General features: G+C 37.1%; 1 protein-coding gene across 1 annotated transcript; it reads left to right on the top strand.

The window, feature by feature from the left end:
* The first annotated feature begins 9,225 nt into the window (after positions 1-9,225).
* RGS21 (regulator of G protein signaling 21) lies at positions 9,226-13,475 on the top strand. The gene is made up of 4 exons (XM_035537364.1): positions 9,226-9,236; positions 11,444-11,520; positions 12,131-12,297; positions 13,272-13,475. The coding sequence occupies exons 1-4, from the start codon at positions 9,226-9,228 to the stop codon at positions 13,473-13,475; spliced, it is 459 nt and encodes a 152-aa protein (XP_035393257.1).
* The last annotated feature ends 395 nt before the right edge of the window (positions 13,476-13,870 follow it).

The following is a 13,870-nucleotide window of genomic DNA, read 5'->3' as shown; positions in this document are numbered from 1 at the left end:
TTGTTTAAAAGGCCATTTGATAACATCCATCATATATTCTGAGCCTGTATTATTTAAAAGAGAGTTTCATCACAATTTGAATCTATAAACATAGCCTTTGCACATAACTTTGTTTTTGCAGTATTTCCTACACTAAGCACAGAATATTTGTGGTATTTCTCATATTGCAAAACACATGGGAACATTAGTTAGGTGAAATGTAAAAATTATATGGATTTTAACTACAGCCACTGCATAATTAAAATTTAGCTATTGCATATTTTAAGAGAATCATAAGAAAGCCTATTTAATTTTTATAGGGATACATTTTATACTGTTTTCTTATTATGTGTGTCTGTTCTCTCTATTTAAATTATTCTGTATAAATTCGCTTTGTCATCAAATGTGTTCTATTTTTTTGCAAGCAAACGAGCAGCAATCAAGAACCAAGAATGCTATTTTAACGCAATGTGTGTTAATATCATGTATATATATAAATATTTTTACTTTTATTTGTAAATATTCATGTTGTACCAGCTTTGTTACTTAACTTTGTTCTAAATTTTTTTTGCCTTTTATTTTGAAAAAGAGTCTGAAAATTAACAGCTCTTGGACTAACTAGAATAACGTTCAGTTCTACCTGTCATTAGTGTACTCTGTGGGTATAGAGGAGGAAGGAAGAATCCCCCATTTTATTTGTTTAAAGTCATGCATATCATTTTCGTAGCAAGCATATGCAACCACCCTGTCCTTTTCTTTCAGGATTGATGCAGACATATTTAGAAACATGGGGAAATTCTTAAAATCTTAAACATTGGTTCTGTTCAGCAACTAAGTGACTGCAGGCTTTAGTTGGAACTGTGACTTGTATATTCAGTCACCTTGCATAGAATTTAAGCTTTCTCCCTTTTCTTTCTCTTCCACTAAGTGGTCAAAGTGATGAGGTGCAGCTCATCATGAATTTTATGCTCATTACTAATTCAGAGTATATATGAACTGCTTGTTCTGAGGACTTCAGTGTCTGCTTTACTAACTTTCAATAAATCTGAAGTGATCTACTTAAAAAGTTGTCAGGATTCAGTTTATCACTATTACGTTAAAAACAACAACAACAACAACAAAAACACAAAACATGGAGGCTTCACTTCACTTATAATTAAATAGTAGCTGTAATCAATAACATTTCAATCAAAAGTGGTAAGCAAAGCACAGAGACGCAGAACTCCAGGGGATGCTGCCAAGTGGCAATGACCTGGGATCAGTGTTCTTCAAGTTCTTCACTTTACCTGTGAAATAGATAGAAAACATTTGCAGTTGAGGAGTGTGATCCTTCCTGATTTATTCCATTACTCTTCCCTAACCCCAAAACTCTGGGCAGCAGTTTCACACGAGTGAATGCTGCAGTCACTATTTCTAAGACTGTAAATGGTCAGAAACTGGGCACGGTGATTCGGAAATAAACTGAATGTTTTTAGTAGGTTGATATTGTACTTCAGTCACCCTTATCAATATAAAGTGCAGCTTTGGAGCTTGTCAGCCTCCATTTTTAAAGAATCGTCAACATTCCTGTTGTCCTTGTTACAGGTGTCACATGAAGGAGAGAATGCAGCGAAATGCAACTTTCTAACCCAATTTCACTGCTGAAGTCAGTGTATTTGTCTAGATAGTCAATTTACCCTTGCTCTTTGACTACGTCTCCCTTAAACATGAATCAATTCTCCCCAGAATCCTGCTTTTAATTAAGGAATCTCTAATATCACCAGCAATGGTGCCAGAGTTCTCAGGTATTTAAAATATGCATTTTCTTATGATTTGCATTACTAACTTTGTTTGACATAGAGAACAGACCACCTCAAGGAATTCCATTCTTTGTGGTATAATCAAATTGTTCAAACCCTTAAAAAGGAGCAGCTATTACCCTATTTGGGTATTATTCGTATCAACAACTCACTCTGAGTCCTTTTTCTGCAAACATGTAGAGAAGACTGTCATTTTTTTCCTCATTTGTTTGCATGTCCAGCTCCTCACACACGTTCAGCTCTTGGCCCTAAGGTTTTGACGCCTGAAGACGGTCTGGGAAATTTAACTTCACAATTGCCTAAACCTTTACATGCTGCCTATCCCCTTCTTGCCTTGTGCATCGCTACGCAGCCATCCAATACTGTAGGTCTCACTATTTTTGCCCAACGAGTCTTGCATGGTGTCTGTCTACAAGCAACCCTCCTTTTCTCCCCCCACACTAAGCTATGTACGAAGCCAATTAAACAGCTAAATTAACTGTTGCTCGCAATATGTAGCTCTGTGCACAAAAACTGAGTAGCCTTTACTGCACCCTAAATGTTCTTTTGTGTGCTCACCTATCTGAATGATATCCTGCCAAATGCCTCACTTGGGAGGTAGCAGTGGGTCTGTTACAACACAGGAATAAGACCTAAATGTTTGCAGCTAGATTCTCAACCGGTGTGATTATGTTCCTCCATACCAGCTAAGAATCTGGACATTTACCGTGGATTAAATAAATTTAAAAGAATGTGTATATTCAATACTCATCCAAAACCCAGACAAATGACAAATATAGTGCTTTGAGTAAGACATTTTCTTCTCAGCAATAAAACCCCAGCTGTTAGTCAAAAGTGTCTGTAATGATAAATATAAGTAAGCAGGCGCCCTTTGTTTCATTTCACAGAAACATGGAAAATTTTGCTTATCTCCAGGGAGGCCTTCCTCAAAACCATCACTCTGTGGTACTGACAGTGCTAGTCCCTTTTATGAGTTTTATAATGACAGCAAACAAATAAGATATTCTTGGTAGCTATTTATGCATGTATGTTTTTCAGAGATAATTATGAACCAGAACTGAATTTACAGCAGACTAATGCCATGGGAACTACTGTAAGAAGACAGTCGAGATAAATTCAGAGAAAGGAAAACAAAGGGCAAAAAGATAAACCAAAATAACATAATTATCTGGCACAGGGTTCTTTTCTAGAAGTGGCTCCTTTTAGTTGCAGAAAAATGAGTGTTCTACTATAGTTCTGGAAAACGCACTAAACATAGATTTAGGACAAGTCTGTGATGCTTTTCCAGGAGTCAGTGAGACAGGATTGATCAGACTGAGGGCTAGCCTTGCACTGGTGTATTTATAGTATAAACCTCAGAACAGAGCCAGAAATCATAGTTAGCTTTCTGTAGGTTTGGCAGAATCAATGTCATAGTTATGTAAATGTAAATTGTTTATCTGACCTAGTGCAAATAATACATACAAAGCCTGTTGGGCATGTATTTTTATTGGGAATTATTTTATGTAGCAGCATTTTAGATGTGTGTGTGCCATTCAGCATTCAGTAAGAGCTCTCAAAATGCTCCTCTTATCAACACAATACTTCACACCTACAAAAACACTTCACTTTACTCCTTACATATATGAATTCTTGAGACCAAATGTATGAGGGAAATAATCTACTGAATTGTGTAGCATAAAGGTTTGTTGCCTGTTTGGATACCCAGGTCTGATTAGATGCATTGAATTAGCTAAAATTATTATCTGCCATTCTTAGTTAGCTTGAGGGAGATCAAAATACACATATATACATCTTTTCTTTTGGCTTTTAGGATTTGATTTGCAAAAGACAACTAATTTTTGAACTGACAAGGAACAAGAAGAATGAGATCTAACAAAGAATCTCAAAGGAAAGGATAGATTTCTATCTTCCACTAATGTAGGCAATCAGTAATATGGCTCTTATATGCCTCTACATGTTACAGTTTGTAAGTGACTCACAAAAGGCAGGTCATTTTTTCTCTTTTCTTTTTGTCCCCAGCTGCTCAGCCTGCCTTAGTTGACTACTGCTTTGAATGCAGTTCCCTCTCCTTTCCAAATTCTTTTCCACACTTACTGTCAAAAAAATGAAAAAAATGCATAATATCATCTTCCTCTCTTCAGTGATTCATATGCTCATGCACATACACCTTGCTCAGATACCTGGCCTAGATCCCCCTCTGTTTTTTACACTACGGCCAAATGCCTCAATCAAATAAGCTTTAAGCTCCTGTGTGGCTCTGTGCCAAAGATATAAATAACTTTCCTCTATACAGCATCCAGCTTGCCTCCATTCCTACTTTTTTCTTGCTAATGCCTTGTTGCTACATTCCATTTTTTTTTACACCAACCATATAGAACTGTGTTTGTAAATGCTCCCTGCTTATCTAAACCACAAGGTTTATAATTTAGACTTTATCTTTGCCTTCATTATGAAACTTAGCTAAAATTCACTAGCATGAAATACAATCCTATGGATGGCAATTCATAGTTTTCAAACAGGACAGAAGATTAAGCTGAAGCCAAACATAATGACAAGTCCTAAACTGTTGTTTCTCCACCATGCCATTTGCTTGTACTTTAGAAACTCTTGTTTCTACACAACTTTCCAGACCCATTTTAAATTTAAAGCTACTATTGAATCCTAATGTGGAGTGTTCCCCTCTGGGGAACACAGTAAGAGCTTTTCTACAACATACACGTACTTTGCACAGGTGACGTGAGTGCAGGCACACAGGAGAAGTGAGAGATATACTTCCAATAGTCCTTTACAAAAATAAGGCAACCGAGAACACCTATATTTTGGTTTTCCTTTTCATCCATTACCTAGCACAGCTTGGCTTGGGACCCACCACCAGCAAGGCACCACTTCAGAGAAGACTGATATGGGGAATTATGGTTCAAGAGCCTTCTGAGGCATCATGCCTACCTTTCATACATTCTTGTGTTGGTGCAATTCATATCCATCTCCGAGCACAAGGTCACAAAACGGTCTTTTACATTTGCACTATATAGGTTCCTTTCGCAAACTGAAGTTTTGTGAAGTCTGATGCTATATAAATAAGAGTTTATTCATCCAGGACATGATCTGTGACAAACAATCTGCCAGCAAGTGCTAAACAAGAATCTTCAAGGTTGCACATTTTCTTGAGAATTGTCAATTCTCCTCTACTGTAGATTTGTGTTAGTATAGGACTTGGAAATCATGCATATAAAGAGCCTGGAATGATGTAAAACATTTTGACAGATTGTTCTTGAAATCAAATCTTTTACCTGAAGGGCACGCTTTGCTTGGGTGGAAAATAACAGCTTATTTCCTTATGCAAAAAAACCCTCAGTGGCACACCAAAGAGATATTCACACGGAAAAAAAAAAAAAGTAGTAAGTTGACCGCACTGTGCTATTAGAAGGTGGAAGGCAGACATTTGCATAGTGCTGTGATTAAAATGTATTTGCATCCCATATGACAGGTGGTTTCCTTTTACTAGGATGTCGGCAGTACTCCGCTCATCTTGGCTTCTCCCGACATAAGAAAGGTAGTAAAGTCCACATTTACTTGAATTACTTAGACCAAGAGAACATTAACTTTTCTGCTGAGGTTATGTTATACAGAACACTATCCAACAAGGCTCGGTGTGGAATGGATTCAACAGAGGCCAGGTGCTGAAGGGCAATGACATATTGAACCCGATCCAGGGGAAACGCCAAAACTGCTGTTGGAGAGTGTGACCTTTTCTCACGTTGAGTACAAGGTGAGTACAAGGCAACCCTGTTAGGAACATATATGGATGCAAGGGATTTCTTAGGCTAATACACCATCAGTTTGAACATGAGCAGATGTTTTATGCTGCCTGTTGAGATAAGTATCTAGCTCAGGTGTGGCTCAGTGGAACACAAAATGACTTGCTTAATTTCCCTAATCAGCCAATAGCTTTTCATAATGGCAGATAACGTAGTGAAACCAATGCATAAGGATACATAAAAATAGAAGACAAATACCATTAAAAAGTCAAGAAAGAGGTAAGCCTTAAAGTTCAGAAGATTCAAATACTTCATAAATCAATGGTTCTTATCAGGTAACGTCAGCAAAGGATGAAATGTGCAACCAATAGATCCACATTCCCTTTCCTACAGTTCTAGCTCTCCTACAGCCTGTCAAAGGCACGAGACTTGGAAATCCATAGCACAGTCAACAGTTTTAAGTCAGAAGCCTCATAGATTTTTATTTTTTTAAAATACGCTGAAATTAGCTAAACAGATATGGACCTGAGCTACTTTGCAAGTCCAGTCTGGGTTATTAGTGAACTGAAGCTGCAAACATCAACATCAGCTGGATCCAGATTTCCAGAAAGTTTGGAAGTAGTTCTATGTGTAATTTCTAGCCCATCTCTAGTACATCTTCATATTTCTCCTTGTTTGCTTAATACAGTATATTATGAATAATTAACACATCTGCACAAGCAGCTGATGGATTTTTTGTAATACCGAGACAATTATTCTCCTTATGAAATTTCAGTAAAATATTAGAGTTCCTTTTCAGAAATTATTAAATTCCAAACAGAGGAGTTATATGACAAATTCTTAAACTTCTTATACTAACAGCTAGTCATTATGGGAAGAGGTGACTGTCTAACTTCGGTATAGTATAGTTGTGATATCTGTACCAGGATAATAAGAATAGGCCTACTACCTGGTGATGACTGTTATATCTTCTTTGCAAGAGTCACATGCTGCCAAAAGGATAACTGAAAATAGATTGTATTTCTGAGGACCTGGAATACAATCAGCTTACATACACTAAGCAGGCACTGGGCAGCATATTACACGATGGTGAGTCTCTCATTTGTTCTTTGAGCTTTTGTGAACTGTGATCAGGTTCCCATCTAAGTACCTGGCCAGCTGACATCTATTTTGTCAAACCATCAGCACAGAAATAGCATGTGGCTGCCAGTCAAGCAAGGTAAAGGCCCAAATGGGCCAGGGAGCTTAAGCTATCCTATTTACACCAGAGACATTCTTCCAAACACAGGCTGGGGCACGCTGCATGCTGGCAGATGATATGGAGGTGGTACTGTGCTTCCCAAGGTCCCTGGGAACTGCCTGTCAGTTGCCAGCTTCCAGTGATAAGTATCCCTTAAAATGCAATAGCAATCTGATTGCGTCCAGCTAGTTACTTTGTGTGCTAGTCAGAACACTCGTGGGTGTGAGCACCTACTAAAGGCAGTAATACTGAGCCTGAAAACATCTTCTCTGGATGCCTAAAGACTAAGCAAATCATGATGTCGAAAATGAGGCACTTACTTGCAAATGGAAGTTACATTACAGAGCATCCAGCAGTATCCCCAGCTAGCAGTTCAGTATCAGTTTTAAGACCTGAGCCCTTGCATCTAAATTATTATCCTTCGTGTCTTGCTTTCCAATAGATTTCACAATTACATTTACCATATCTTGCTCTATTCTCAAGGAAAAAAATATTTTTTCTACACCATAGAAGAGATTAAGAGCATAACACAATAAATGCATCTTTTTAATTATACGTTCAGACACTCTATATGCTGCTTACTGTTCACACTGTTTACCATTACAAATATGCACTATCTTCATGCTGGATTTAGCAAGTTCATCTCCAAATTATGAAATCACAGCCATATTATTTAATAACAAATATGTTGGTTATGTGAAAACTGGCCAAAAATAAGTATGTTCAGCTTTGCAGAGCCTTCTATTTCTGTATTAAAATGCTAAATCAGCGATCATAAACCATAAAATAAAAAAAAAAAAACAAAATTTCAACAGTCATTGAACAGTAACTAACAAACTAAAAATGTCTCACTGTTAGAAAATTGAAGTTTTAACTATTTACAGTCTGTCCAGCCACAATCTCTATAAATCAATATTGTTTACATTTTGTACTATGTTTATTCTCTTTTACCAGGCTCAAACCTGGGACTGAATCAGTCACAAATGATTTAATGTAAATTCAGATACTGGAGGTTTGCCCCCTGCCTGTAAGATGCTGAAGTTAGTCTTAATAACATAATGGATGAAAGGGTTTTGGTCTTGTCTGGCACTATGTTATAGTCCAGGGTACATATTCTGTAGAAATGAGACAAAATAACTAATTAAGGGAAATGAGAAGCACTGTAGAGAATCAGATTGATAGTTCATATTTCTGTCATTCTAATATTACTTGCAGAAGCAGGTGGATTTGAAGGTAAGAAATTTGGAATGGGAAGAAAACAAGATCCACATTTTGCTGCCACGAATCTTGTTTAGCATTAAAAAAGTAGGACTGGGTCATCATTTCTAGTTTTCTACTATCAAAGGCAATAATGTAAAACAATCTGTTTCATAAATATATCAAGCTCTGTCTTTGAAGAACAGAGGAGTAGAGAGGACAAAAATCCTGCTGGGAGACCGTTAACAATGACACTTTCTGAAGCCTCCTTCTGATTTCCAGCCTAAAATTACTCACTGTCTGTTTATAACCATTTGTTCTTTTACTAATATGTTCCTTAAGCTAAAATATGTATATATTTTCCCCTCCATTAAGGGAGAATAAGGGAAGCTGGGTAGACTGGCTGAGCAAAGGATGATGCAGCAGCACAAGATTTGGAGGGAGGCAGGAAACCAGCCAGGAAGCCTGCTTGTTCAGGAAAGCAAGGAGCACAAAGAGAAAGAAAAAAGCTAAGGAGGAAAGAATAGAGAAAGAGCAGAGAGATCACACCAAGAGCAAAAGACAAAATGATATGAGAATGTTTCTGGGGCAGAATGGTGCTCCTAGAAGGGAACAACACAGAATGAGTTAAGAGTGGAAGAAATCATCACATCAAAATTTTCAAATGTCACATGATATCAGTATTTGTAGCAGTATCAATGTGAGCAGTCTTGCTTGAATAAACGACAGAGAATGGTACAAGGGCCTTAGACCTTCAAGATGTATAAGGTAATGGATAAGTTATATATGTACGACATGCTACAATATGCTACTACATGATACAACATAAGAGCAAATAAATATAATGAAAAAATTGCTAGTTATGTGCACTGAATCTGTTTTCCTTCCTTCTTTTCCACTCTCAGTAAGCCAAACACAAGATGATTTCTCTGATAAGATGTTGTTCAGAGCATAAATGTTTTAAAAGATATTTGCATATAAATTGTATTTAATTAAAACTACTTTTGGTAAATTAAGATAGAAGGGTGAAATTCTACTTTTCTGTTTTATTTTTCTGGTGAAAAATAAGCCACATTTCTGAAAGAAAAATTTAAAGGAGGTGTTATAAACAGTTTTTCAGTTTGCATCGTACTCTTTGGTGATTCACGTGCTAATTGTATTGTTCCTGCTATCACATTACCTTCAGCTTGAAGATCAGTCAGAAAAAGAAATTCTGCTCTACCTGTGACAGGCAGACAGTGGAACAAAAATGCCAGTGAAGTGAGTTGGTTTTTATGCCTATTTTAATCTTAGGAGATTTGTGGGATGGTCCTTGGGTTTTGAATGACCTGGACAGTTTTTATTTTCTCTCCCCCTTTATAGTGTTATGTGACGATTTTGGTTCCTTTTTGTCAATTCTGCTTGCTATTCCTATTCAAGTAAATCCAAGGAGATCAGTGAGATCATTCTCCAAGAGATAAACAAACATTAAATTAAATAACATTACTCATGAGGAAGAGAAGCCGAATTAGGTTCATACTGTCTTGTCTTCATCTTTCATCATGCTTTTTTGTTTGACAGGAAAGTTCTTAAGTGTTTACTGAAGCACCCCAAAATTTGTTATATTTGATTAGTTTATTACAGTAACTAAAAGAAATTCTCTGCTGATTAATCCCATTAGCACACGACACCTCACAAAGTACTACATAATGCTACATTTAGGTTTCATTTATTTTTAATCCAGACTGAATATATTTGCACTCCAGTTTCCCTCCTGTATGTGTGCATATGTATGTATGAATATATATTTTTTAATTGTGTTTGAATATCATTTTGTGCAGTCTGGATACAAGCAAACTGACAACTACAAAAATGCTTCCTGCCTAAAGTTGTCAGTGCAAAAATCAACTGTAATTTTTATAAATATAACTGCAGTTACATGATATGATGCCATCACATTAGCTTTTGATAAATTTACAATTGTAAATACCATTACTGGTACACACAGTGGCACAAAGTAAGTGTTCTTGTGTAAGTGTCACAAGTCCAGCCCAGAGGAAGCAGCACAGCACGCTCGAGCAGGTGCTCCAGCAGAGCAGAGGCCTTTCCAACCCCATTTTTGGTGCTCCAGCAGAGCTTTTCCACCCCATTTTCAGCACACCCAGTTTTCCCACCCTTCAGTATCACGGCCAGTTAGTCAGTTAGTGCATTGTGGTTCTTTTCCAACCCAGCGACGACCTCCTGTACTTTTGGTTAGGCCTGTCTGCCCTCAGGGACACCAGCTGCGGCCTAGGCCGGAGGCAGAACAGTGCTATGCTCCCTGAATTTGCATGTCTGAAACCAAAAAGACCAGCTTAGAAAAACCTTTCAGTACAGAGTGACTAACCTCCACAAAAATTAATTTTTGAGCTTTTTTTTTTTTTTTTTTTTGAACAGGAACAAGGACTAATCAGAAAATAAGATTTCTGTTTCTGGTAAAAATTCAGGGATTTGTTTTGATTCTGCACTGAAACAAAATGTTTCCGAATTTTCCAGTTCCCCCTTTCTTACCACCAAATGAGAAAGAGGATGAACACAAATGATTCCAGAGCTGCCAGTATGTCAAGTGACTATTATGTTCACATAGAACGTAAATTAAGTTTCAGATTCCCCACTATCATAACCTATATGAGACAGATAACCACAGGATTAGAAAGTTGGTTTCCTCTCTAGCTATTTGTATAAAATATGACAGTTTCAACAAAAGCAGCATGAGATGGTCTAAACTGAATATGAATGAAACCTTCCCACATTACAAGAAAAAAAAATCCCCCCACTTAGCACACAGTTCCCTTATCTGACACCCTTCTGCCTGTCAGAGCTTGCGGGTGCCTGCTGCTGGCCTCCACACTACGCCTTGCTTCCGAACCACCTTGGACTTCTTCAGAGCACCGAGGCAGGAGCAAGGCTCCATTTAGTTCAGTGTCTTGTTTCTAACAGAAGCCTACAGCAAGTTACAAAAAGCAAAAGCTAAAAATTTTTTCAATTTTTTATACCACTAAGAAACTGAAAAAATGCCTGTTATCCTGCCACCGTTAGCATGGTAGCTGTTTAGATAATTCTACTCATTCCAAGAAAAAAAATGTCAAATTAATGGTTAATTCATCTGAACTTGAGAAGAAATTCAGTACATGCTCCAGAACATTTATATCCCTTCTATGTCTTTTTTATAGTTTAACCAATTGCAAGCACTATTACTGCTGTATCTTGGGTGAATGATCAAGTTGCCAATGTTAAATAACATTCTACTTTATGAGTCTATATGGTTCCCTACACGCTTAAAAAAAATAAAAAAGAAAAGAAAAATGTGTCACAGTTTGTGCTGACTTTCTGCTATTCAATAGGCAGGGTAGTATGAACTACCCTGCTCTCTCAATCAATAGCCAAATAATAGAGTAGCTACCGCAGCCTGCACAGGCAAAAGATCGCAATGCTATTTTCAAGGATAGATGTTGTTTCCACAGGTCAAACATCGAGGAAACAATGGCTTCGTCTGAGTCTGTGGACACACTACTAGCTAATAAAGGTAAGGAGTACTTGAAAAATATTAAACAGAGCACAACCACGTGTCAAACCAATTCCCAGACATTGCCGTCAGGTTTACACACTGGTGCCCACCCAACTCGTCACGTGCTTTGAGCCACACCAGTGCTATGGCTGGACGCATCTGAGCTTGACTCAAATTCAGACTCATTCCTTGAAAGGAGATGAACCTGCTGTCTGGCCAGGCTAACCTCAGCTCTACAAGCAGCACGCTACTGCAGTAAGAACTCATTTTCATTGTGCTTCTTAGTCCAGGGGTCAGCCTCAAATCCTCAGCGACCAACATTTCCTAGATCTCCTTTTGAACTAGCAGCATTAGAGACACCAAACCACACTGGGAAGGTACGAGGGATATTCCTCAGTTAATTCTGAAAGAAATCCAATCAACACCTTACCACTGCTCGTTTATTCTCTTATTTATTTCCCACCCAACAGCCTCTTTGGGCTAACTCCTGGATGACAGACAATATCAGAAACATAAGTGACACTACATACCCTGCATGTATATGTATATACATACACACACACACATATATAAACTGCATTGGTCTTTTGGCTTTCCTCTACCCATCATCTCATGCATTTTTCTCCAGATGGCTTGGAGGCTTTTAGGAAGTTTTTGAAGTCAGAGTTCAGTGAGGAGAACGTAGAGTTCTGGCTGGCTTGCGAGGACTTCAAAAAAACCAAGTCCTCCACCAAGATCACCTTAAAAGCCCAAAGGATTTATTCTGACTTTATAGAAGCTGATGCTCCAAAGGAGGTAAATACTTTTTTGCATGTACTTTGGGTACTCACTGAAGATGGGAATAAAATGGAAAGTTCAGGTCCAAAATTCCTGGAATGACAGAAAACACGGTTTAACATGGTTTCTCTTCCATTTTTATGACAATTATTTACCAGGTGGAAAACACTGTGAAATTCTGAAGCAAACAAAGACGTCTTATGGTTAAATGCAATATGTCAAATACATTCTTCACATGGGGCATGTGTTTATCTTGCCTTCAGAAACTTGTCTTATGATTTAAGGAAATATATGTTCAATACAATTTGTTTTCCCTAACTGTTTTCATGCAATAAGCATCATTTCCTCCATATTCTAGGTACAAGCATATTGGGATGTTTATGACTGTATTTGTTCATTTTTTTTTGTACAGGTATTTTTGCCATGATGAATATTAAAATGTAAATTTACAAAAATTTCTATCACAGGATTCCATTTTATCATTATTTAAAAAAAGAAAAGTCATTGTGGAGGAACAAATTGCTAATTAATTGTTGCTTAGATGTGTGATTCCTGATAAGCTTTAATGCTGATGTTTTTTGCTTTTGACAGTGACCATGCTTCGAACGTCTCCACATCTTATGCATGATCAAAATCCATTTAATTACTATTAAGAGCAAAAAATCCTTATAAAATGAGTAAGGCCCAAACCTAAAATGATATGGATATCTTCATCTCTAATTTACTTATTAGTAAACTGTACTTCATAGGATTTTGTCTGGCAAGATGAGATAATCAAAAGCAAGTTTTCCTCTTCTTTTTTTCAGTGATGCCAACTTTTAAAGAACCAAATAAAATGCAAAATTCAGTGTGCTAGAAAAGAAGAGAAGACCTCCGTACTAATTTGCATCAGCCAGGATATCTGGGAGGAAATTCAACTGCTGACTGTGTCCTGTACACAGACTTCAGCTTTCCAGTCAAACTGAAATTGATTTTTTCCTTTCTTCCTACAGATAAATATTGACTTCCATACCAGAAACCACATCTCTCAGAATATCTCCGAGCCCACCCTCAGTTGCTTTGATGATGCTCAAAGGTTAATTTATAGTCTCATGGCAAAGGACTCTTTTCCCAGGTTTCTAAGGTCAAACGAGTATAAGGAACTAGTAAAGAAGCAACAGAATAGAAATCAAAAGAGGTGGCTCCCGTTTTTGTGAAAATGGAAATGCCAAAGACTTGAGTGTTTATGAATTTATAAATGTCTCCTGTTGCAAATCAGTACAGCTAATATTTTATTAAAGTGATTGTACAAACCAGAACTAGTGTGTTTTTAAGTGCAATAAATACATGATTTTTTTCTGCTAAAGTTGGTGGAGAAGTATCCTAGAAACAGAATGGAAACATGCTAAGACATTTGAGTTAACTTTTCAGTAAAAAAAAAAAAAAAAATAGTTTGCTATTAAATTTTCCAATACTTTCTTTATTAGTCAAAGTGTTTTCACATTTTGTAAACAGAATGTTCTGGTTTCCTGGTTTGCCATTGGTTTTTCTTTAGAAGTATGGCCTCAAAAAATAAATTCCTTTCAAGGAACTTAAATACTTTTATTCACCT

Source organism: Cygnus atratus, chromosome 8, assembly GCF_013377495.2.
Source record: "Cygnus atratus isolate AKBS03 ecotype Queensland, Australia chromosome 8, CAtr_DNAZoo_HiC_assembly, whole genome shotgun sequence".
Lineage (NCBI taxonomy): Eukaryota > Metazoa > Chordata > Aves > Anseriformes > Anatidae > Cygnus > Cygnus atratus.
The sequence above is the reverse complement of the archived record's forward strand: the minus strand, read 5'-3'. Positions and strand labels throughout refer to the sequence as shown.

Excerpts from the sequence above, each read along its gene's own strand:
- RGS21 (XM_035537364.1), top strand. Across the intron at positions 11,521-12,130 it reads CACACTACTAGCTAATAAAG|ATGGCTTGGAGGCTTTTAGG; the intron begins GTAAGGAGTACT and ends ATTTTTCTCCAG. Across the intron at positions 12,298-13,271 it reads AAGCTGATGCTCCAAAGGAG|ATAAATATTGACTTCCATAC; the intron begins GTAAATACTTTT and ends TTCTTCCTACAG.